Raw genomic sequence first — 26,208 nt, forward strand, 5'->3', positions numbered from 1 at the left:
TCCAGAGGAAGTATATTCCTGTCAGGGTGAAAGGGAAGGCTGGTAGGTATAGGGAATGCTGGATGACTAAAGAAATTGAGGGTTTGGTTAAGAAAAAGAAGGAAGCATATGTCAGGTATAGACAGGATAGATCAAGTGAATCTTTAGAGTATAAAGGCAATAAGAGTATACTTTAGAGGGAGGTCAGGAGGGCAAAAAGGGGACATGAGATAGCTTTGGCAAATAGAGTTGAGAATCCAAAGGGTTTTTACAAATACATTAAGGACAAAAGGGTAACTAGGGAGAGAATAGGGCCCCTCAGAGATCAGCAAGGCGGCCTTTGTGTGGAGCTGTAGAAAATTGGGGAGATACTAAACGAGTATTTTGCATCAGTATTTATTGTGGAAAAGGAAATGGAAGATACAGAAAGGAGCAAAACAGATGGTGACATGTTGCAAAATGTTCATACTACATAGGAGGAAGTGCTGGATGTCTTGAAATGCAAAAAGTTGAATAAATCCCCAGGACCTGATCAGGTGTACCCTAGTACTCTGTGGGAAGCTAGAGAAGTGATTACTGGGCCTCTTGCTGATATATTTGTATCATCAATAGTCACAGGTGAGGTACCAGAAGACTGAAGGTTCGCTAACATGGTGCCACTATTTAAGAAGGGTGGTAAGGATAATCCAGGGAATTATAGACTAATGAGCTTCACGTCGGCGGTGGGCAAGTTGTTGGAGGGAATCCTGAGGGACAGGATGTACATGTATTTGGAAAGGCAAGGACTGATTAGGGATAGGCTTTGGGCATGGGAAATCATGTCTCTCAAACTTGATTGTTACTTCAATAAAACAGAGGATTGATGAGCGCAGAGCGTTAGATGTGATCTATATGGACTTCAGTAAGGCATTCGACAAGGTTCCCCATGGGAGACTGGTTAGCAAGGTTAGATCTCACTGAATAAAGGAAGAATTACCATTTGGATACAGAACTGGCTCAAAGGTAGAAGACAGAGAGTGGTGGTGGAGGGTTATTTTTCAGGCTGGAGGCATGTGACCAGTGGAGTGCCACAAGGATCAGTGCTGGGTCCTCTACTTTTTGTCATTAATGTAAATGATTTGGATGTAAGCATGAGAGGTACAGTTAGTAAGTTTGCAGATGATACCAAAATTGCAGGTGTAGTGGACAGCAAAAAAGGTTACCTCAGATTAAAATAGGATCTTGATCAGATGGGCCAATGGGCCAAGAAGTGGCAGATGGAGTTTAATTCAGATAAATGTGAGGTGCTGCATTTTGGGAAAGCAAATCTTAGCAGGACTTATACACTTAATGGTAAGGTCCTAGAGAGTGTTGCTGAACAGAGAGACCTTGTAGTGCAATTCATAGCTCCTTGAAAGTGGAGTCGCAGGTAGATAGAATAGTGAAGGTGTTTGGTCTGCTTTCTGTTATTGGTCAGAGTACAGGAGTTGGGAGGTCATATTGCGGCTGTACAGGACATTGGTTAGGCTACTGTTGGAATATTGTGTGCAATTCTGATCTTCCTATTGGGAAGATGTTGTAAAACTTGAAAGGGTTCAAAAAAGATTCACAAGAATATTGCCAGAGTTGGAGGATTTGAGCTATAGGGAGAGGCTGAACAGGCTGGGGTTGTTTTCCCTGGAGTGTCGGAGGTTGAGGGGTGATCTTATAGAGACTTACAAAATCATGGGCATGGATAGGATAAATAAACAAAGTCTTTTCCCTGGGGTGGGGGAATCCAGAACTAGAGGGCATAGGTTTAGAGTGGGACGGGCAAGATATAAAAGGGATCTAAGGAGCAACTCTTTCACGCAGATGGTGCTACGTGTATGGAATGAGCTGCCAGAGGAAGTGATGAAGACGGTACAATTGCAACATTTAAAAAGCATTTGGATGGGTATATGAATAGGAAGGGTTGGATGGGATATAGGTGGGGTGCTGGCAGGTGCATCTAGATTGGGTTGGGAAATATGGTCAGCATGGACGGGTTGGACCGAAGGGTCTGTTTCCATGCTGTACATCTCTATGACACTATGATATTTCATGGGCAAAATTCATTAGCAAAATGTTTATGAAGATGGTTACATTTAGTTAAATGGGGTGGTTTAATAAACTGAGAATAAACTCAGTAGCAGGAAAGAGGGCAAAAAGACAAAAACATGAGATAAGGTGCTGTGCTATGATGTAGTTAGTTTAGCACCATCAGCATGTCCATGAAGCTGCAATTCTTCACATCTGTCATTTACCAACCACAGGATACGGATGGGAACAAATAAAGGTGTCATTTTAAGTTGGCCATTTTAACCAGTGCTGCTTACATAAGGATTCAGAGCATCCCACACAGTTAGCTTCATCAATAGAGAAGCCTGGTTAAAGGTACCTGCAAGGTGTCATGGACAGATATTGGAGACTGGGAAAATATGTTGGAATGGCAGTTGAATTAACACAACTGTATGAAACATAATTGGGACTTAGAGAAGATTGAGTTTTTTTTTTGAAGAAGCAACAAAGTGGACTGATGAAGGCAGAAAGGCGGATGTGATCCATATGGATTACAGTAAGGTGTTCAATAAGGTTCCCTGTGGGAGACTGGTTAGCAAGGTTAGATTTCATGGAATACAGGGAGAACTAGCCATTTGGATACAGAACTGGCTCAAAGGTAGAACACACGGTGGTGGTGGAAGGTTGTTTTTCAGACTAGAGGCCTGTGACCAGTGGAGTGCCATGAGGATCGGTGCTGGGTCTACCTACTTTTCATCATTTTTAGAAATGATTTGGATGTGAGTATAAGAGGTGTAGCTAGTAAGTTTGCAGATGACACCAAAATTGGAAGTGTAGTGGACAGCGAAGGTTACCTCAGATTTACAACGGGATCTTGATCAGATGGACCCAATGGGCTGAGAAGTGGCAGATGGAGTTTAATTTAGATAAATGTGAGGTGCTGCATTTTTGAAAAGCAAGTCTTAGCAGGACTTATACACTTAATGGTAAGGTCCTGGGGAGTGTTGCTGAACAAAGAGACCTTGGAGTGCAAGCTTATAGCTCCCAGGAAGCGGAGTTGTAGGTAGATAGGATAGTGAAGAAGGCGTTTGGTTATGCTTTCCTTTATTGGTCAGAGTATTGAGTACAGGCGTTGGAAGGTCATGTTGCAATTGTACAGGACATTGGTTAGGACAATGTTGGAATATTGCATGCAATTCTGGTCTCCTTCCTATCGGAAAGATTTTGTGAAACTTGAAAGGGTTCAGAAAAGATTGACAGGGATGTTGCCAGGGTTACAGGATTTGAGTTCTCAGGAGAGGTTGAATAGGCTGGGGCTGTTTTCCCTGGAGCATCAGAGGCTGTGCGGTGACCTTATAGAGGTTTATAAAATTATGAGAGGCATGGATAGGATAAATTGATAAAGACTCGTCCCTGGGGTGAGAGGGGAAAAATATAAAAGGGACATAAGGAACTACTTTTTCAAGCATAGGGTGATATGTGTATGGAATGAGCTGCCAGAGGAAGTGGTGGAGGTTAGTGCAATTGCAATATTTAAAAGGCTTCTGGATGGGTATATGAAGAGGAAGGGTTTGGAGGGTTACAGGCCAGTTGTTGGCAGGTGGGACTAGATTGGGTTGGGATATCTGGCCAGCATGGACATGTTGGACCAAAGGATCTGTTTCCATGCTGTACATCTCTATGACTGTATGTGGCCAAGTAAATTTAAAGGAGCACCTTTAAAAATGGGACACTACTAGGGCTAGAGTGAAGACATTATGAAGGTTGGTTATAGAGTCTTGCTGCCCATTGTCCCACATGGGAACCAGAATAACAAAGTCCAAATAGGTCTTTCATGTTAATATTAAAACAACAAAGGAGAATGTTTGAAACCTTTTGACTGGTTATGCAGAATTATGAAGGACACAAGACCTGTGATGCAATTAGTGTTAAACTGATTCAGTTAAGCATTCCTTCACCTATCTCTTCCAGATCTCTATTTAGGATTTCTATTTTCAATTTTTGACTGCCTATGCCAACCCTGCAAAGGCCTCCTTACTAACATCTGGGAGCTAGTGCCAAAATTGGAACAGGTGTCTCACAGACTAGTCGAGCAACAGCCTGATATAGTCATACATCTGAGACACCATCTCTGGCTGTGTCCTGTCCCAACAGCAGGACAGACATGGCAAGGATTTCATTGTCCACTACCAAGAATGACTTGGCAGTAGTACTACTGATTAAGCTGGTCGAGTCCAAAAGGACACAGCTGTTAGACTGGGACAAAGAGAAAAGCATACTTGATCTCAGCATTACCAGTCTGCTGGCTGCAGATGCATCTGTCTGTGAGAGTCCTTGTGGAGACAAAGTTCTGCCTTTGCATTGAGAATACCCTCTGTGTTGTGTGGCATTATTACTGTGATAAATAGGACAGGCTTCAGATAGCTCCAGCAACTCAAGATTGGACCTCCTTGAGGTGCTGTGGGCAGAGTTGTACTCCAGCATAATATACAACCTCATGGTCAAGCATATCTCCCACTCAATCACCACTATCAAGCCAGGAGAATCAACCCTGGTTCAATGAAGAATCCAGGTGGGCATGCCCAGAGCAGCAACAGCAGGCATATTGTAAAATGAGATATTAACCTGGTGAAGTTACCAAATGGGACTACTTGCATGCCACACAGCATAAATCAGCAAGTGACAGACAAGTGATTCCACAACCAACAGATCAGATTTGAGCGTTGCAGTCACAGATGCTGGACTCCCCTACACTGGGGGGAAAAATAGACCTTGGCTATTCACCCTATCCATGCCCCTCATGGTTTTATAACTTCTATAAGGTCACCTTTCAGCACATGATTCTCCTGGGTAAAGAAAAAACCCAGCTTATTCAGCACCTCCTCAAAGCTCAAAACCCCCAACCCTGGTAACATCCTTGTCCTACCACATCCAGTCATGCATGGTGGTGTGCAATTAAATAACTCACTAGAGGAGGTTCTACAAATATCACCATCCTCAATGATGGAAGAGACTAATAATTAGCCACCATTAAATCACCTGTGTTTTCCAATGATTAATTTACATGCAAAGCCTATTAAGAACAATGCAAACCATCAGGTGAGCAATAGGTAGAAAGATACGGAGGGATGTCTGGAGCTCTAGGCCAGATCCTAGATTTCTTTCAGATGCAAATTTTATTGCACAGAAACCAAGTTCAACGTGGGACAGTAGGTATAGTGAAATGCCTTAATTGACACTGTTTCTCCAAACATAGATTGGAATCTATTATTCTGATGTTCTAAGTACAACCAATGTTTATCTGGCAGTAAGAGGGAAGGAACTATTTGTCCAAGTAACGTACATCTTGCAAAATACAATAACTTGGTGCTCAAGGGATGAAAGTGGTGGTGCAATTTATCATTGTTCAATGTACTTGGTCATGGATGACTTGTAGCTCGGGTGCTCATTGTGGTTCTGTTCACCGAGCTGGGAATTTGTGTTGCAGACGTTTCGTCCCCTGTCTAGGTGACATCCTCAGTGCTTGGGAGCCTCCTGTGAAGTGCTTCTGTGATCTTTCCTCCGACATTTGTAGTGGTTTGAATCTGCCACTGCCGGTTGTCAGTTCCAGCTGTCTGTTGCAGTGGTCCGTATATTGGGTTGATGTGCTTATTGATTGAATCTGTGGATGAATGCCATGCCTCTTGGAATTCCCTGGCTCTATCACCTCTGTTCACCTCTATCGACTAAACCCTAGCCAGAGAAACAATAGCCAATCTGCTGGACATACAGAACAGACAACAGGACGTTGAACCTATCAACAAAGACGGCATACTCAAACTACTGGACCTGTGCCTCACAACACACTTCACATTCAACAACCAAATATATGAACAAATCTACGGCACACCCATGGGCTCACCCATCTCTGGACTCATAGCAGAAGCAGTAATGCAAAGATTAGAACCAACAGTCTTACTGCAAATTCAACCCAAACTCTGGGTCAGATACATGGATGACACCTTTGTAATCATTAAAAATACAGAAATAGAGAACACCCACTGGATCATCAACACCACACTCACAGGAATCCGATTCACTAGAGAGGAAGAAAAGGACAACCAACTCCCATTCCTAGACGTGATGGTACAGAGAACACTGAATGGAGAATTCACCACAAAGGTATACAGGAAAGCCACACACACAGACCAAGTCCTGAACTACGAAAGCAACCACCCCAACACACACAAAAGAAGTTGCATCAAGACACTGTTCAAAAGGGCCACAACACACTGCAGTACACCAGAACTGCAAAAAGAGGAAGAAGAACACCTATATAACGCATTCGCCGAAAACGGATACCCCCGCAATTTCATCAATAGATGCCTAAGGGAAAGACAACGAAACGAGGACATGCCGCAATCCAAAGGACTAGCCACACTACCATACATCAAAAGCATTTCCAAACTGACAACCAGACTACTACGACCACTAGGACTCATAACAGCACACAAACCAACAGCCACTCTCAGACAACAATTCACCAGAACGAAAGACCCGATACCCAGCATGAGCAAAACCAATGTAGTGTACAAAATCCCATGCAAGGACTGCACAAAACACTACATAGGACAAACAGGAAGACAGCTAACGATCCGCATCCATGAACACCAACTAGCCACGAAACGACACGACCAGCTATCCTTAGTAGCCACACACGCAGATGACAAGTAACATGAATTCGACTGGGACAACACTATATTATAGGACAAGCCAAACAGAGAACAGCCAGGGAATTCTGAGAGGCATAGCACTCATCCACAGATTCAATCAATAAGCACATCGACCTGGACCTAATATACTGACCACTGCAGCGGACAGCTGGAACTGACAGAACCGGAAGTGGCAGATTCAAACCACTACAAATGCCAGAGAAAAGATCACAGAAGCGCTTCACAGGAGGCTCCCAAGCACTGAGGATGTCACCTAGACAGGGGACGAAACGTCTGCAACACAAATTCCCAGCTTGGCGAACAGAACCACAACATGGACGACTGTGAAAACAAACAGTCAATCTAGTTACAAATTATTCAAGATCTAAAATATTATCAATTGGGAACCTCACCATTATCAATGTCTTCTTGCTCACCTATTGGTGGTGTGTTCCTTACCCTCTTGAGTGAGTGACTGTTCCAATTTAAACAACTGCACCAGCAAACTTTGTTTAAAAATGCTTTAAAAAACATGTCACAACTCACAAAACTTGCACAGTAGATGCAGATGGAGAAAAAGGTAGTGTACAATTATCTCAGTACTTTTCATGATAGGCCTGTAGTTTCTTTGTTGAGTTGATGTTTTAGCTGGATTAAAGGTCTTGTGAAGTACAGGATCCTCAGTAAACTGTGAGGCTTTCTGTAGTTGAATTTCCAGGAGGTTGGCTCTCAGGTGAATGTGAGGTTGGAAGAGATTGGGTAAAAATCTTTAGGCTTAGTTGACTTGCAGCTCATTTAATGGCTTTCTGATAGAACTGTCTGCAAACTGCTTCTTGCTTAATTTTAAAAGCAAACAGAAGCTATCTCATCACTTGATCATCAGTTTAAAGTCATTTTTCAACTAAGGTGGATAGGTCAAGCATATATTCTGTATTGCAACATATATGCTTTGAGAATCTTTGTATCTCAATGACCCATGCAATTTTAAATGACTTTTTTGAATGCATTTGAGGAACGGTAATTGAATCAACATAATTCTGGTTTCTTTTGTTCTCTCTGAAGGCAGGGAGAACAGAAGTCAGGTGATCCTTGGACAGCCATCTTTTTGCAGCTTTTCAAATATGAAAGTGGTCAGTTTTTCAAACATAATTAGTTTGCAAATCAATATACTGGGGGATGATGACAATCAAGTTTACTGATGCCTTCACACAGTTTCTCAAAATTGTAAAGATTTATACAAATTTTCCTAGACCTTGAACCCTGACACAGCTTTGACTGTATCTTCTCTGCTCCTAGTGAATTTAATGCACAGTAAGGAAAACAGCATCCACACACTAGCAATGAGAACAGAATGAAGAACACCTAATTTTAGCTACTTTTCTGTGGTCGAATTCAGAGCAGTCCAATATAAAGAATGAATAGGGGATGACCATTTAGACCTTCTATATGAATAGACATGGTAACACAGTGGTTGGGTTACTGCACTCATTATTCAGAGGCATCAACAGAATACTGAAAGTTTAAAACCTACTCACTTAAATTTAAAACTTTGAAATCAAATTTGAAGTACAGATAAACAATGGGCAGGTTAGGGTCGGCTGTAGAAAGTATCTCGCTGGGAAGTTATTCTGATCACAACTAAAAATAGTAATGAGAAATTATAGCATAGCACAAGAAATATAGAAAAATAAACCTTGGGTACAAAAATTCATTTAATAAGCACTTTGAAGACAGTTCTAGCTTTTGAAATATTGTACAAAAAAAATTAGAAAATATTTTGGAAAAAAGTGAAAAAAAATGAACAGCAATACAGCGGGGAAGGTTTCTGTAAAGATTGTCCATACATCATGATTCAGTCTCATTTTCATCTGCATCTTTGTCAGGATTATCTTCTGGTTCTTTCTCATCGTGCAGCTGTTTCTTCCAGAGCTTGGCCATTGCAAGTAGTTTGAGGTTTGGCTGGTTGGCAGCATCTTCTGGGAAGATGTAATCGTAATACTCTTCCCAACCAGCGTCTGTCTGCAAATTAAGAAAATTATTGGAAAATGTTACTTAGTGAAATCTTGTCAAGTTTAATATTGTCATGTTCAGGATTCCAAAATAATCAATCCGCTTTATTTTTACATTTCCTTGAAAAGAGGCAAGTTTCCCGAGCACTAAGCCTCTGTAAAACCAGAGACAATTTATCATCGGTTGTAAAATAAGATGGGTAAATAGCCAAGATTTCAGGGACATTTACTTTAATTAAAAGAAAAGTCTCACCTCTATTTGTTGCATGATCTTTTGCAGTTCTCTACAATACTTAAGCAGGTTTATAGTTAATTATATATTTGGCCATTAGTTTAGTAACAATGAGGTTTCCCCCTTTGTCACCAAAACAAGCAACTTTACGGATGCTTTGCCTTACCCCATCTTCTGCCTGCAGCTTTCTCCTCTTCTTGACACGTCCTGGCATGAGTTTTCGCACTCTTTCTTGTGAAGACTCTGTGCCAAATTCTGTTTCAAAGTCCCTCCAGGACTCCAAGAATATGAGTCGTTCTTCTTTTTCCTCACAGTTCCGTAGAGATCTGTTGGCATCCTCATAAATTTGTCGGCATCTGGATATGCGTTCTGGCACATCCACAGAAAGCTCAAATTGAACATAACTGATCCATACCTACAGAAACAGAAACATTCGTTGTAATTTCAAAAGATTGACAGCACAAAAATACAATAGCATGGATTAAAAATCTCCTTCTATTTCCTCCAGTCCCACAGTGGCACTTGCTACAATAATGAATGTGATAAAGGCGCCTATTTCAGGAGTAACATAGCAGAAATTTATAAAGTAGTTTCTAATCAATCAGGTTCAGATAGTGTAAAATTTATGGAACCGTATGCTACTTACCTAACAGTAAAATTAGATTACAACTCATTCACTTGTCGGTAACAACAATATTTTCTGGTTTTGATCTTACATTGATGAAAACTCCAAGCATTGCTTTGCCCTAACATTTTTATACAATGTGATTCTTTGATTTTAATAGCCATCAATTCATATGATTAGGAAATTTTCCAATATTAAATTATCTAACATTTTGAACGAAGTAATTCAGCCTTCCTGGGGCTAGAAGGATGTCTCAGAGAGGGTGCAGAATGTTCTCAAGGGGGAGAGGGACCAGCAGGAGGTCATTGTACACATTGGAGCCAATGACATAGGAAGGCAAAAAGATGAGACTTTGAAGGGAGAATATAGAGAGCTAGGCAGGAATTTAAAAAGGAGATTCTCGAGAGTAGTAATATCTGGATTACTCCCGGTGCTGTGAGCTAGTGAGGTTAGGAATAGGAGGATAGAGCAGATGAATGCATGGCTGAGGAGTTGGCGTATGGAAGAAGGATTCACATTTTTTGGATCATTGGATTCTCTTCTGGGGTAGAAGACCTGTACAAGGAGGACGGATTGCACCTGAATTGGAAGGGAGATTTGCTCGAGCTGCTCCGGACGATTTAAACTATTAAGGTGGGGGGGGGGGGTGGAACCCAGGGAGATAGTGAGGAAAGAGATCAATCTGAGACTGGTACAGTTGAGAAAAGAAGCGAGTCAAACATTCAGGGCAGGCAGGGACAAAGCAGAGAACAAGGTAGGACTGATTAGTTAAACTGCATTTATTTCAATGCAAGAGGCCTAGCAGGAAAGGCAGATGAACTCAGGGCATGGTTAGGAACATGGGACTGGGATATCATAGCAATTACAGAAATGTGGCTCAGGAATGGACAGGATTGGCAGCTTAATGTTCCAGGGTACAAATGCTACAGGAAGGATAGAAAGGGAGGCAAGAGAGGAGGGGGAGTAGCATTTTTGATAAGGGATAGCATTACAGCTGTACTGAGGGAGGATATTCCTGGAAATACATCCGGGGAAGTTATTTGGATGGAACTGAGATATAAGAAAGGGATGATCACATTATTGGGATTGTATTATAGACCCCCTAATAATCAGAGGGAAATTGAGAAACAGATTTGAAGGAGATCTTGGTTATCTGTAAGAATAATAGGGTGGTTATGGTAGAGGATTTTAACTTTCCAAACATAGACTGGACTACCATAGAGTTGAGGGTTAAGTGTCAGTGTGGGAGCACTTTGGGGCCAGTGACCATAATTCTATTTGTTTTAAAATCGTGATGGAAAAAGGATAGACCAGATCTAAAAGTTGAAGTTCTAAATTGGAGGAAGGCTAATTTTGACGGTATTAGGCAAGAACTTTCAAAAGTTGATTGGGCGCAGATGTTCGCAGGATGGCTAGAAAATGGAAAGCTTTCAGAAATGAAATAACGAGAGTCCAAAGACAGCATATTCCTGTTAGGGTGAAAGAAAAGGCTGGTAGGTGAATGGAATGCTGAATGATGAAAGAAATTGAGAGTTTGGTTAAGAAAAAGAAGGAAGCATATGCCAAGATAGATCATATGAATCCTTAGAAGAGTATAAAGGCAGTAAGAGTATACTTAAGAAGGAAATCAGGAGGACAAAAAGGGGACATGAGATAGCTTTGGCAAATAGAGTAACGAGGGAGAGAATAGGGCCCCTCAAAGATCAGCAAGGCGGCCTGTATGTGGAACCGCAGGAGCTGGGAGAGATACTAAACTTGTATTTTACATCAGTGTTTACTGTTGAAAGGATATGGAAGGTATATAATGTAGGGAAATAGATGATGATATCTTGAAAAATGTCCATATTACATTAGAGGAAGTGCTGGATGTCCTGAAATGCAGAAAAGTGGATAACTCCCCAGGACTTGATCAGGTGTACCCTCGAACATGTGGGAAGCTAGAGAAGTGATATTTTGGCCCCTTGCTGAGATATTTGTATCAATAGTCACAGGTGAGGTGCCGGAAGATTGGAGGTTGGCTAATGTGGTGCCACTGTTTAAGAAGGGTGATAAGGACAAGCCAGGGAACTATAGACCAGTGAGCATGACGTCGGCGGTGGGCAAGTTGTTGGAGGGAATCCTGAGGGACAGGATTTACATGTATTTGGAAAGGCAAGGACTGATTAGGGATAGTCAATATGGCATTGTGCATGCAAAACCGTGTCTCACAAACTTGACTGAGTTTTTTGAAGAAGTAACAAAGAGGATTGATATGGGCAGAGTGGTAGATGTGATCTATATGGACTTCAGTAAGGTGTTTGACAAGGTTCCCCATGGGAGACTGGTAAGCAAGGTTAGATCTCATGAAATACAGGAAGATCTAGTCATTTGGATACAGAACTGGCTCAAAGATAGAAGACAGACGGTGGTGGTGGAGGGTTATTTTTCAGATTGGAGGCCTGTGACCAGTGGAGTGCCACAAGGATCGGTGCAGGGTCCTCAACTTTTCGTCATTTATATAAATGATTTGGATGTGAGCATAAGAGGTATAGTTAATATGTTTGCAGATTACACTGAAATTGAAGGTGTAGTGGACAGCGAAGAAGGTTACCTCCGATTAAAACAAGATCTTGATCAGATGGGCCAATGGGTTGAGAAGTGGCAGATTGAGTTTAATTTAGATAAATGTGAGGTGCTGCATTTTTGAAAAGCAAGCCTTAGCAGAACTTATACACTTAATGGCAAAGTCCTGGGATATTTGCCGGGCGCTGGCAGGTGGGACTAGCTTGGTTGGGATATCTGGTCGGCATGGACGAGTTGGACTGAAGGGGCTGTTTCCATGCTGTACATCTCTATGACTCTATATAATTCTCATTTATTAAAGCAAGTTATCATTCTGAACCTAGATGCAAAAAATGTTCACCAGTTCAAGTCCTGGGATGAGGAGGTTGTCCAATCAGAAGAGGTTGTGTACAAAGGACCTATACTTCAAGAATTAGAGCTCATCCTTTTGAATCCTAAGATTCTATTTTCCCTGGCTACTGAAACTTGAACCAGAGGAGAATAGTTTCAGGATAAGGGTGGCCATTTTAGACTGAGATGAGGTGAAATTACTTCACTCAAAAGGTAATTCTCAGCCACAGAGGGCTTTGGTGCTCAATCGTTCAGTATACTCAAGACAGAGATTTTTGAAATCTAAGATCAATATCAGTGGATTTGAGAATTAATGAAAAATTGGAACCAAAGTCTAAAATCAGCCATAATGTTTATGAACAGTGGAGCAGACTCTCTAGGAGTTGTATGGTCTACTTTAGCTCCAATGCCAATGTCACAATTCTAGATTAGTATAATGGTCTTAACTATAAAGTAGCATACCTTAACGTGCTGTGTACGTTGAAGTAGACGCATGTACAGGTTTCTTGTTCTTTCGTATTCTTCTTGCTCAATTTCAAAGTCTATATAAGACTTCCAAAGAACCTGAAAAGTAACGCAGTTAATAAAATTACATAATTTGGTATTTTAAGAAAAACATTATAAATTGTTAACATTCAAGATTTCTGGACTTCAAAAATTATAGGGTGCTAATGTGTCTTGTGTTCTTACAGTCCAAAAAAAAAGGTTGAACTGATCCAAGACCAACTCGAAGGTGTACAGTCTTGGAATAAGAGATATAGATCTTCATTTTATACTATAATTGTACTTGACTTTGGTTTATGAAGGTTGTTACTGACAGTCAAAACAATGAGATACAATATGAGGTGTAGTTATTTTGCACCATTTTCTCAAAGTATTGACAAGACTTCTGCTTCCAGAAGATGAAGCCTTGTAACTGATATCATATCAGTGAAATGTACAACCCTGCAGCAGTAATAATCTGAAGTAATGTATGTGAGATAACACAGGAGCTTTTATAAATATTTGAGGTGTTGCAAAGTTCCCTAATCAATCTCTAAATGAACTATTATTTGTTGCCTTCATTCATTACCTTTCAGGAAAATATTTAAACACCACAATCCCATCTTTTAGGAGGGAAAAAATATTCCTTCAGTAACTCAGTCACAAAGCTTTTTTCTTTTAATCACATGAGCTGAAAAGGACATTTTACAAAATTTTGGCACAGCACATTTAGCTGCTGTTTTAACAAACTGTTAAGATTTTTGATAAAGAAATACAAAAGCAAAAATAAACTCAAAATACTATAGAATTTTAAAAAATGCCCTCTCATATCATAACTAGTACAAATTTGCAATTTTTGAAACCCTTGCTTTTGCAGTATTACTTGGTATTTGAGCAGTTACAATATGCTAAATGCACTATTTAAAAGGACTAAGTTAGAAATCGCAACACAAAAATATATTCAAATTTTATTTTCTATTCGTTTTGTGGCAGGATCATACACAAAACCAACGGAGTGACTAAATGGTAGTTTCTCTAAATCTAATATTCCTCTTAATTTCATTGAGTCTTACAGGAGGCTGGGTTGAGGGAACAAATATCATTTGAAAGACGAAATGGAGTGAGTGCTAGAGAACAAAAGCTCAAGTATACAGGACAATAGTTTATATTTATCTTAGGATTTCCAGTTACTACGAGAGCTAAGCAAAGCCAGAGAAAACAGGCAACTTTAAATAGACAGCTACATTACTAGAGTGAGCTGCTGCTTGGTTATTTAATGCAAAGGAATCTTAAATATGATACTCTGAGAACGGATTGAAAGCCAGTATTACACAAAAAGAAAATATTTGGTGACATAAATACAAAAGGTAAATGAGATCTTTGGTAATTGGATATAAAATCACAAGGAGGACTCTTTAGATTTGTACAATTTAGAGGGTCATGGCAACTGCAAAGATAAACCAAAATTACATAATGAATGAAATCTCATTGTTATAAAGACAGCTTTAAAAACTGGGGCTTTCTCCACTCTGGAACAAAATACGTAAATCAGATTAATAGAAAACCAAAGAACTGCAGATGCTGGAAATCAGAAATTGCTGGAAAACCTAAGCAGGTCTGGCAGCACCTTTTGAGAGAAAGCAGGGTAACTGGACCTCAAACATGAACTTTGCTTTCTCTCCATAGAGGCTGTCCAGCAGTCTCTGGTTTTGTTTCAGGTTAATGGATGTTTTCAAGATGGTGCAAGAACAGCATCCAATACCTGATGAGCAGAAATTCCCTCCAATTAAACAATGGAAAGAATGAAGCCATTACTTTCTGAACCACTGCAAACTCAGTTCCTCTTATCACTCTCCCTTTCCCAAGTGCTTAGGAGTCTGAGTCAGATTGATCACAACCTTGGCCTTCTATCTTGTCCTGAAATGAGCTTCCCAGAAAGGTGGTAAGGCAAAGCCGGGGAATGATTGATCAGTGAGCCTGACATCATTGATAGGCAAGTTGTTGTTGGGGATTCTGAGGGATACAATTCACCATATATACTCACATATAGGTCGATCCTTATTATTTTTGGCTAAAGAATCTTGTATTTTCGATATATCTCGTGTATAAGTCATATACATGAGATATATCATTCTAAACCTCTTAAAGAAAACTGCATGTTCCGATTAACCCACATAAAGTTGCATTCATTCATTCATACCTGTGACTCTACTGATCACTCTTTGTTTACTATATTGTGTATCAATTCATTCAAAACTCTACTCAACTCACTTGGTTTACTACAGCACATTTTGATTCATTCATTCATTCAGACCGGTACTAAGTCTATCAGTACTGATCACACTTTGTTCACTTTACATCCAAAAGCTAATATCATTAAAAAGTTAATCATTTTAATTGTGCCATTATATCTGAATAAAAGTGAGATATATTAGCTACACACCTTTATATCTTTAATTCTTTGACAAATTTGTTAATGTTGTTGATATTTATAACATACGAGTGTAAATGGGAGGGAAACAGAAGAATTTGGCGGGCAAGTTGAAAATGGTCACACATTCAGAATTTCATAAATGTTTCATTTTAAATGTGCCATTATACCAGGCCATGGCAATGTTGAACAGTGTGATTTTCCAGGATTTCAATGAATTTTGACGTTAATGTTTCTTACTGGTCTCTTGCTTTTTTCCGGTCATTACCTTTACCGTAATTCAGTGTGTTTTTCTTCTTTATCTGGGATTAGTTGCCTGGTCAAATTGACTTTTGCTAATAATACAGTATTACAAACTGCAGCATGAATTTCAGTCCCTCAAGATTTGTGCCCGTGTATTAGTCGACCCTCTAAATTGAACCTTTAAAAATAGTCTTAAAAATTTGACCTGTACACTAGTATATATGGTATGTTTTTGGAAAGGCAAGGACTAATTAGCGATACTAGACATGGCTTTGTGCATGGGAAATCGTGTGTCACTAATGATTGAGTTTTTTGAAGAAGTGACAAAGAGGATTGATAAAGGCAGAGCCATGGATGTTGTCTATATGGACTTCAGTAAAGCATCCAATAAGGTTCTGCTGGTTGACTGGTTTACAAGATTAGAGCACATGGAATACAAGGAGAACTAGCTATCTGGATACAAAATTGGTATGAAGGCAGAAGACAGAGGGTGGTAGTGGCTGAGGGTAGCTTTTTGGCCTGGAGGCCTGTGACTAGAGGTGTGCAGCAGGGATTGGTGGTGAGTCCACTGCTTTTGTCATTTATATAAATGATTTGGATGTGAATATAGCAGTCGGTAAGTTTGCAGATGACACCAAAACTGGAGGTGTAGTGGACAGCAAAGGATGTTACTTCAGAGTACAACGGGATCTTGATCAGATGGGCTGAAGAACGGCAGATGGGAGCTTACTCTAGATAATCGTGAGGTGGTACATTTCGGTAGGGCAAATCAGGGCAGGTCTTATATAATTAATGGTATGATCCTGGGGAGTGACTAGGGTCTTTCAACAATCAGCAAGGCAGCCTGTGTGTGCAGCCGGAGGAGATGGGGGAGATACTAATTGAATATTTTGCATCAGTGTTTACTGTGGAGAAGGACATGGAAGATATAGAATGTGTGGAAATAGGTGGTGACATCTTGAAAAATATCCATATTACACAAGAGGTGATGCTAGATGTCATGAAACGCATAAAAGTGGATAAATCCCCAGGACCTGATCAGGTGTACCCTAGAACTCTGTAGGAAGCTAGGGAAGTGATTGCTGGGCCCCTTGTTGAGATATTTGTATCGCTGATAGTCACAGGTGAGGTGCCGGAAAACTAGAGGTTGGCTCACGTGGTGCCACTGTTTAAGAAAGGTGGTACCAGTGAGCATTATCAACTGACTTGTATAAAGCGGATGAGTTTCCTTTGATCGGGGCCTCTTTTGACTTGAGTTCGCACGCCTGTGAAAAGTGTCAAAGGGGGTCACCTAGCTTGTACAGGCTTTAATAAACTTTAACTGTTAGAAGTTGATGTGTGAGAATTGCATCTCGTATGTGTGAAACCTCGGGAAAAGAACCTAAAAGTCCACTACTTTTTATCATTTATATAAATGATTTGAATGCAAACACAGGAGTTATAATTAGTACGTTTCCAGATGACACCAAAACTGGAGGTGTAGTGGACAGCAAAGGAGGTTATCTCAGAGTACAATGGAATTTTGATCAGATGGGCCAATGGGCTGAAGAGTGGCAGATGGAGTTTAATTTAGATTAAAGCGAGGTGCTGCAGTTTTGAAAAGCAAATCACAGCAGGACTTATACATTTAATGGTAAGGTCCTGGTATGTAGATAGGAGATAGTGAAGGCGGTGTTCGTTATGCTTTCCTTTATTGGTTGGAGCATTGAGTATAGGAGTTGGGAGGTCATGTTGCGGCTGTACAGAACACTGGTGGGGCCACATCTAGAATATTGAGTGCAATTCTGGTCTCCTTCCTATCAGAAGGATATTGTGAAAATTGAAAGAGTTCAGAAAAGATTTACAAGGATGTTGACAGGGTTGGAGGATGTGAGCTACAGGGAGAGGCTAAATAGGCTGGGGCTGTTTTCCCTGGAGCGTGGAGGCTGAGGGGTGACCTTATACAGGATTATAAAATCATGAGGGGCATGGGTAGAATAAATAGACAAGGTTTTTTCCCTGGGTGGGAAGTCCATAAGTAGAGGGCATAGTTTTAGGGTGAGAGGGGAAAAAATAAAAGAGTCCTAAGGGGCAACTTTTTCAATCAGAGGGTGATGCGTGTATGAACTGAACTGCTAGAGGAACTGGTCAATGCTGGTACAATTACAGCATTTAAAGGGCATCTGGATGGGTCTGTAAATAGGAAGGAGTTTAGAGGAATACGGGTGAATTGCTGGCAAATGGGACTAGATTAGGTTACGATATCTGGTCGGCTTGGATGAGTTGGACCATAAGGTCTGTTTCCGTGCTGTACGTCCCTATGACTCCATGAGTGTTGCCAAGCAAAGAGAGTTTGGAGTGCAGTTTTATGTTCTTTGAAAGTGGAGTTGCAGGTAGACAGGATAGTGAAGGAGGTGTTTGGTATGCTCGCCTTTATTGGTCAGTGCATTGAGCATTGAATTGGGCAGTCATGTTGCAGCTGTACATGACATTGGTTAGCCACCTTTGTAACACAGCAATCAATTGTGGTATCCCTACAATGGGAAAGATGTTGCTAAACCTGAAAGGGTTCAGAAAAGATTTACAAGGATTCTGCTAAGGTTGGAGGGTTTGAGCTAGAGGGAGAGGCTGAATAGGCTGGGGCTGTTTTTGATCAAGCATCAGCACTGAGAGATGACCTTAGAGGTTTATAAGATCATGAGGGGCACAGAGTGGGTTAAGTAGTCAAAGTATTTTCCCCAGGATTGAAGATTCCAAAACTAGATTTAAGGAGAGAGGAGAAAAATTTAAAAGGAACCTAAGGGGCAATTTTTTTCAGGGAATGAACTGCCAGAGGAAGTGGGGAGACTAGTAAAATTACAACATTACAGAGGCATCTGGATGGGTATATGAAAAGGAAGGGTTTAAGAGGGATATGGGCCAATTGCTGGCAAATGGGACTAGATTAATTTGGGATATCTGGTAGGCATGGAGGTGGACCGAAGGATCTGTTTTTGTGCTGTATGTCTCTATGACTCCATCTATACTATAATCAAGACTATTTCCAGCCCTGACTTTAACCTTACTTAGCTTATCTGCTGCAGAAACTTTCATCCATCTCTCTGTTACTGCTGGACTCAATTATACCCACCCATTCTTGGTCAGTATCCTAAATGCTACTTTTCCCAGAAGCTATTCAAAATTTGCTGTCCATGCCTTAGCTTGCACAAAGTTCTGCCCACCGATATTCCTCTGCTAACCAATTTACACTGGGCTTCCAGTTGAACACAGCTTCAGTTTTGAAATTCACATCTTTGTTTACAAACCAACCCACGATCTCTCTCTCTCTCCCTACTTCTGAATTCTCTTTCGACTATATAACTAGCCTCTCTTCCAGGACTCACCAATTCCTGGTTTCTTGACAGCAATCTTAATTTTAAACACTGCACTCATGCCCTGGACTGCCTAAGCACTAATATTTGAAATTCTTTCCCAATATCTTACTTCCTGTCTTTCCCGCATAATTCTTACAGTACTCAAACTATAAAAAGGATGGTGGGTAAATCTGCCTCTGAAAAACCCCAAATTCTGCAGCGGGAGAAAAAAAAATGATAAAGGGGGCAACAAATTATAGAAAGGTTGCCCTGATACAAGACAGACAGAACCTGCAAGGAACTTACATTCCATATTTTCCATCAAACTTCCTAAGATGAGTTGCAGAAAGATAATGTTAAATGCTTATACAAATCAAATTTGCTGTTGTAGATGGGTCCAGTTTAAGAGCTAACACTATCAAACCACGCTGAACGCTCGAGTTTGTTATCATTTGACAAATCAGGAAATAACTTATTATCAACACACTTGGAGTTAACTGAAGTGGGAAAGTTCAGTTGTATATTTTGTTTGAAAATTAACCTAAACTGATTATCTGGTTATAACGGATATAAGATGATAGGTGATGTTTGCAATTTAATAGTGAAAAGAATCCCTCTCCTTAACAAGTTGTCTATTATTAGTGAAAATTCAATAAAGTGTTTGAAAGCATGATGACTAGCTAGTTTGCAAATACAGAATCTTCACAGACATGACTGAAAGAACTGTAACTTCCTACTTGATATAGTGGATTGGTCATTTGAACATAGCCTTATTTAGGTGACATCATTTCCTATAGATATAAAGCAGAATAACTGAAGGATTTTAAGCACATTCAGTCTTAAAAGTAACCAATTTCTAAGCATTGAATGAGTGATTGAAAACCATGGCTTTACATCGTCAAGGTAATAAACACTTATAGAGAAAGTACATAATATAAAATCTCCTTTTCTTCCATGAAGAATTAGTTAACACATCTATAACCATACATTGAAAAGCTAATCACTACTTACTGCATGTGTTGAGAAATCATCTAATTCCTAAATTTGTCTTAAATACTTACTTGATATTGCAAGTAATGGCCTTGTTACAAAATGCATTGCTTAATGCATGTGCAATTGTCAAAATTATTAATGACATTGGAGAACTGACCAAATCTCTTACCTCTGGCATATCTAGCCTAGGTTGGCCAATTGCCAGTTCATAGATTGCACGAGCCCGTTCAATATCACCCAGAATGGTCTCCAACTCAGCAAATTTAATCCAAGTAGTGCAGTTCTCTGGTGAAAACTCGAGGTATTTTTCATAGAGTTTCCTACACCGATCAAACTCACGAAGCTGGAGCTCTAGTTCAATATATCCTTTGAACAGCTTGTTCTTTGGACATTTTCCTATGCCAGTACCCTGAAGATGTGTAGAAAGAAACATTCCAACAAATTATTATGCAATAATGTACAGTTTTTCCTGATCCAGAATAAAGAATCTGCTTTAGTTAACAGGTTTGCTGCAAAAATAAAAGCAGGCAGCATAATATGGCATGGCATGGCATGGCGGTATAGGACAGACAACTTTATAATGTCCTTTAAAAATTAAGAAAAATCATAATTTGATGGGAAATAGTAAAATAAATAATTCTATAAAGTTTAGATATCTAAAACACAAAATACTACACACAGACAGATCGATTTACAACTAGAATGAGAAAATAACCAAGTTTCTGGTTCTCTGTTTCTTTTAGATGCCAAACTGTTACTGGTTTCAAAATATTTCAACATTTGTTCATTTTTAAACATGGATGTTGTCCAACGGAACTAATAGTTGAACTAAGTGCATTCTGATGTCAGTACTTTTCTCTCAGCAATATGGAATTCAAATTATTTTATTTTTAGGTTTAGGATCTGGTGGGTGGTGTCAAGAACTTATACTTAAATGTACTTTCCCATCTCAAGAACCTATTTGTAATTTTAACATTCTAATCTCGAGGGGAAATAACGTTATGCCTGGTATTGGTAAAATCTTGCATTTTGCTTCCCCGAAAATTCAGCAGCTTAGTCCATTAAGAGGCCAAGCCCTGTATGGCAATATCTCAAATTCAATTACCATCTGTGCCAAGTTAAACTAATCTCAGTCTGGGTGATAATAATGCTGCTGCAGTTAGCCTCAGGGTCTCCACGTTGGGAATGGGAAAATCAGTCGATTTTCCCTCCTCTGCCGGCTATCCACTTAACACCTGCTATAAAGGCACGTTGTGTGCGTGAATATTAGCTGAGGACAGAGTCAGCTGCAGTCTTGTCACCTCCTCTGGTGTACAATCTATTGATACTAATTTCATATAAAGGGCATCTGGTATCTCAAAACATAATGCATGTCTTCAGGACAAATAATGGACTAAATAGGTGAAAATAAATAATACGTTTGCAAAGAAAGTCAATCAATTGCCTTGGCAACTGGATTCTGCTGTTAATTGTTGCACACATCTGCCAAAACCAGCACTGTGATAGCCAATGTTTCAGAAAAACAGCATAATGCTGCAATGAAAATATATATGTAATTTATGAGTGTCTAAATTAACTATCATATCCAAAAGCTAATAAAGATACATTTCTGCAAAATAATAAATCATTAAAGTTGTTTGGCACTTACTAAAGCCCTCCTGGCGAGAGATAGGTTCTTCTGTCGAACTTCAAATTGCGCATATAGCAGCCACAATTTAGCAAACGTGAACTAAAAGCACAAGATGTTAAGATCAGAGGTGAAAGTGAATTCATGAAACAGTATTTTAAATTATTCTAAATTACACTGGAGTGAGAGACACACAATCATTTTGGATCGGAAACCCATTGTGCCATGACGTTCAGACCTTAATTTGTACAAAACAGAACATTGTAGAATAGTTCAAAGTTGTGAACATCTCAATCATCTGTAATCTTCTCCATTATTTTACTTTACTAAAGAATCATGTAAAACAGAAGAGCCTTTATCAGTTCCTTCAAAAGGGAGAGCCTTAAGAGAAGAAAGATCAAAGATACCAAATACTTGTGGAATTTCAACAACAATGTACTGTTTTACAAGTTGCAAATTAGAAAATGCACAGGCAATTTTGATTTAAACCCAAGGCCAAAATATAATCTTAAATGATTTATTTCAGAGTAATTCTGACAGATTACTTGCAGTAAATTCCAGCAGCAAGAAAAAAAGTTTATATTTATATAGTATCTTTTAAGGCCTCAGCTATTTTTGAAGTGCAGTCATTGTTGTAGGGAAATGCAACGATGAATTACACAAGGAGGAAACTGATAAGAAAAAATAATTTTTATTTTAGTATGCTGGTTGAAGAATAAATGATGGCCAGGTCACAGAGTGAACTCCCCATCTCTTTGAATGGTGCTATGATTTTTGTTTAGTGTCGACCTTAAAAGTCTCAAAGTCTCGGTGTAACCTCTGATTCAAAAGATGGCATCTCCTAAATACTACACAGAAGCCTCAGTCTGGATTATATGCTGACATCCTGGAGCTGGCCTGCTTGCACAGACAAGTTATGCAGAGCTAAAATTAATAACTAAGTACTTTTGGGAGAAAGGATAGTGACATTTTTCCAAGCTAGCAGTTCCAGAGATAAATGATGCAATGAATTATCTTATTCTACATGTTTTCTGGATATGAGGAAGAAATCAGCTGAATTGATGTACTTCTGTCAGAATCCATGCATGTCCAATTTAGACAAGGACACTTAATTACATTAGCACAGCCACACCTTTTTATGAGGGATGAGTTCCAAGCATGCTTGATACACTTGTCTAGTCTTCTCTGGATCCTGTACAGGAAGAGAAATTGAAGTTATAGAAAAATATTTTCATAAATATCACAATTTTTTTCTGCAAATGGTGATTTATTGGTGATTTAAAAACTAAGATGTATAGATTTCTATTAACAAAGATATTAGGGAATATGGGTAAAGGCAGATTTATGGAGTTAGGTTGCAGATCAATCATGATCTGACACAAAGGTAGAACAAACTCGAGTGGCGAACTGGCCAATTCCTATGATCCTCAATTTAACCTATCCAAAATATATTTGAGAAATTACAAGTTAACTTCATCTCAAAAATCTCTTCAATCTAGCCTGCTGGGATAAGGGACACGAAATTGTTCTAGGTGAGAAGCATGAAACAGGCTTATAGCGAAGTAGCAGCTAATTATAGAGTAACCCAATTTTTATTTTCTACTGACTTGGAAAATATTACCACGATTTTTAATTTCAAATCAAGCAAAAGCAATAAAAAGGCAAAGACATCTGTACCCCAGAAAATATTGTGAACTATTATTCAGTGAAGTAAAAACAATGACTGCAGATGCTGGAAACCAGATTCTGGATTAGTGGTGCTGGAAGAGCACAGCAGTTCAGGCAGCATCCAAGGAGCTTCGAAATCGACGTTGATGAAGGGTTTTTGCCCAAAATGTCGATTTCGAAGCTCCTTGGATGCTATTATTCAGTGAACGTCATTGTAAAGACAATTAGATTCTGTGAAATATTGGAAGCCAGATCTGAGAGTCTTTTTTTCCACTATATATATAGTGGAACTTTGGTCTGAAACAGTATTCCAGTTACTGCAATATAGAAAGTGACATCATATTCCCAACATTACAAATTTTGGTACTGCAGCTTATCAAAGCAGATCACATTTTTGTTTTAGAATGTGTTGAAGAATAGTAAATTTAAAAAAAAATCAGTGTTTCAATTATATTTAAAAAAACATTTCCCAGATGAATAATCGGATAAGCAGATTGTCTGTCCGTTTTTATCTACAGAACCTGTGCAGCCATGGAAAATGTAGCTGCAAAGTAACCTCGCATTACATAATTTGTCTACATACTGAAGTCAAATCAGTACCTTTGCTTCCAATTCTTCAAATAAAGCATAGTTGACCCATAAGTAAATATATCTCCTCCAGTGCCTCTTTTCCTGAATGGGTGGTACATTGGCTATTGCACGCTCATATACTTCATGTACTGTATCAAGATCTCCATCGCTTTCAACTAGTCGAAGGTAGTCAAACCAGGCATCATAATTATGTGGATTCGCCTTTCAGAAATGTACAGGATCTTAAATTATTTACAATATATTGATATGGTAGATTATTTTAAACTTATTTTAAAGAACACATTTTTCTCACACACCAACAACACAAACAGCATGCCAATGAATGCCACCAACCAAATGGTGTGTTTTTTTTCTGCTTCCATGCCAATAAAAAGATTACATTTTAGGATAGAAAATGTTCATGACTGGGACAGCATCTGAGTTCCCTTCCACAATGTGATCTTAAACCATCGTTACTATGGTATAGAGAGCTACTGAGCGTGATCACAAGTTCAGTCACGTCAGCAGGCATTCGTGAGATCTCAAAATATGACAACAGCAGAGTCGGGCAAAAGCAATTATCCTCTGCATCATTTGGCTAGCATAGCAAATTCAGGGAATCATCTCTCATTAGGCTAAGATTCTTTGTACTAAAACACTAGCTTCTCCAGTGAAGCTCATCAACCCTTACTATTGTGTTGCAAATTTTGTCATTTACATAAATGATTTGGATGCGAGCATAAGAGGTACAGCTAGTAGGTTTGCAGATGACACCAAAATTGGAGGTGTAGTGGACAGCGAAAAGGGTTACCTCAGATTACAACAGGCTCTGGACCAGATGGGCCAATGGGCTGAGAAGTGGCAGATGGAGTTGAATTCAGATAAGTGTGAGGTCCTGCATTTTGGGAAAACAAATCTTAGCAGGACTTATACACTGAATGGTAAGGTCCTAGAGAGTGTTGCTGAACAAAGGGACCTTGGAGTGCAGGTTCATAGCTCCTTGAAAGTGGAGTCGCAGGTAGATAGGATAGTGAAGAAGGCGTTTGGTATGCTTTCCTTTATTGGTCAGAATATTGAGTACAAGAGTTGGGAGGTCATGTTGTGGCTGTACAGGTCATTGGTTAGGCCACTGTTGGAATATTGCGTGCAATTCTGGTCTCCTTCTTATCAGAAAGATGTTGTGAAACGTGAAAGGGTTCAGAAAAGATTTACAAGAATATTGCCAGAGTTGGAGGATCTGAGCTACAGGGAGAGGCTGAACAGGCTGAGGCTGTTTTCCCTGGAGCGTCGGAGGCTGAGGGGTGACCTTATTGAGGTTTACAAAATTATCAGGGGCATGGATAGGATAAATAGACCAAGTCTTTTCCCTGGGGTGGGGGAGTCCAGAATTAGAGGGCATAGGTTTAGGGTGAGAGGGTAAAGATATAAAAGAGGCCTAAGGGGCAACTTTTTCACGCAGAGGGTAGTATGTGCATGGAATAAGCTGACAGAGGATGTGGTGGAGGCTGGTACAATTGCAACATTTAAGAGGCATTTGGATGTGTATATGAATAGGAAGGGTTTGGAGGGATATGGGCCGGGTGCTGGCAGGTGGGACTAGATTGGGTTGGGATATCTGGTCGGCATGAACGGGTTGGACCGAAGGGTCCGTTTCCATGCTGTACATCTCTATGACTCTAACTATACACATAAATGCAGGAAATCCTAAGAGGAAACATATTTTAAAATACAGGTAGTTCTCCTATAACACCATAATTGCGTTCCAGCTAAACCTTACTTAATGGAAAATCATTAAATAGAAAAAATAGGACCTATGGAAAAAGGAAGGTTAGGGACAGACATGCGCAAAACGGCGCAGAAACTTTGGCGCAGAAATTGGTGCATGTGCAGAACAGCACAAAGACTGGCAATGATGTCGCGCATGCGCAGAACGGCACAGAAATTTTGGCGTGCACATTGGCACATGCGCAGAATGAAGTGTGCAAACCGATCCCTGCCAATGGAGGTAAGTGTTCTCCAAACTCCCATTCCCTAATTCTATAGTGACGTTACAGCCAAATTGCACTGCTGAAATGCACACAGATAGTTCTCCTATAGTGCCTCAGTTGCATTCCAGTGAAACCTCGCTTTTAATACAAAGTCTCTTAACGTAAATAATGGGGCCTATGGGAAAAGTGGGGTTAGGGCTAGACCAGCAAAGAAATTACTTACAATTGCTCAAAAACTACCCAAAAGCCTAACACAAGGTATAGTTCAGTGTGAATGAAGATACAAATCAAATTATTAATGAAATTAAAGTGAATTTAATACATCACATGGAAAAAATATTGCTAATGCAGGAACAGAGGGTCACCATCACCACTACCCTCAGTGGTGGTTGCAGAAGTGTGTGGCTGTGGTTGATTGTCTTCCGT

At 39.8% G+C, this 26,208-nt stretch overlaps 1 protein-coding gene across 1 annotated transcript in view; it reads right to left on the bottom strand.

Moving 5' to 3' along the window:
* Positions 1-8,383: 8,383 nt before the first annotated feature.
* Positions 8,384-26,208, bottom strand: part of crnkl1 (crooked neck pre-mRNA splicing factor 1) — a 38,707-nt gene continuing 20,882 nt past the window's right edge. Inside the window, exons 8-14 of the mRNA XM_072581410.1 lie at positions 23,825-24,016; positions 22,689-22,748; positions 21,578-21,658; positions 20,099-20,338; positions 12,910-13,011; positions 9,097-9,345; positions 8,384-8,708 (exon numbers count right to left, since the gene is read on the bottom strand). Of these exons, the coding sequence (XP_072437511.1) occupies positions 8,535-8,708; positions 9,097-9,345; positions 12,910-13,011; positions 20,099-20,338; positions 21,578-21,658; positions 22,689-22,748; positions 23,825-24,016 (1,098 nt within the window). The 3' untranslated portion in view covers positions 8,384-8,534. The remainder of the gene's footprint in view (positions 8,709-9,096; positions 9,346-12,909; positions 13,012-20,098; positions 20,339-21,577; positions 21,659-22,688; positions 22,749-23,824; positions 24,017-26,208) is intronic.

Source organism: Chiloscyllium punctatum, chromosome 11 (genome assembly GCF_047496795.1).
Source record: "Chiloscyllium punctatum isolate Juve2018m chromosome 11, sChiPun1.3, whole genome shotgun sequence".
Classification (NCBI taxonomy): Eukaryota; Metazoa; Chordata; class Chondrichthyes; order Orectolobiformes; family Hemiscylliidae; genus Chiloscyllium; species Chiloscyllium punctatum.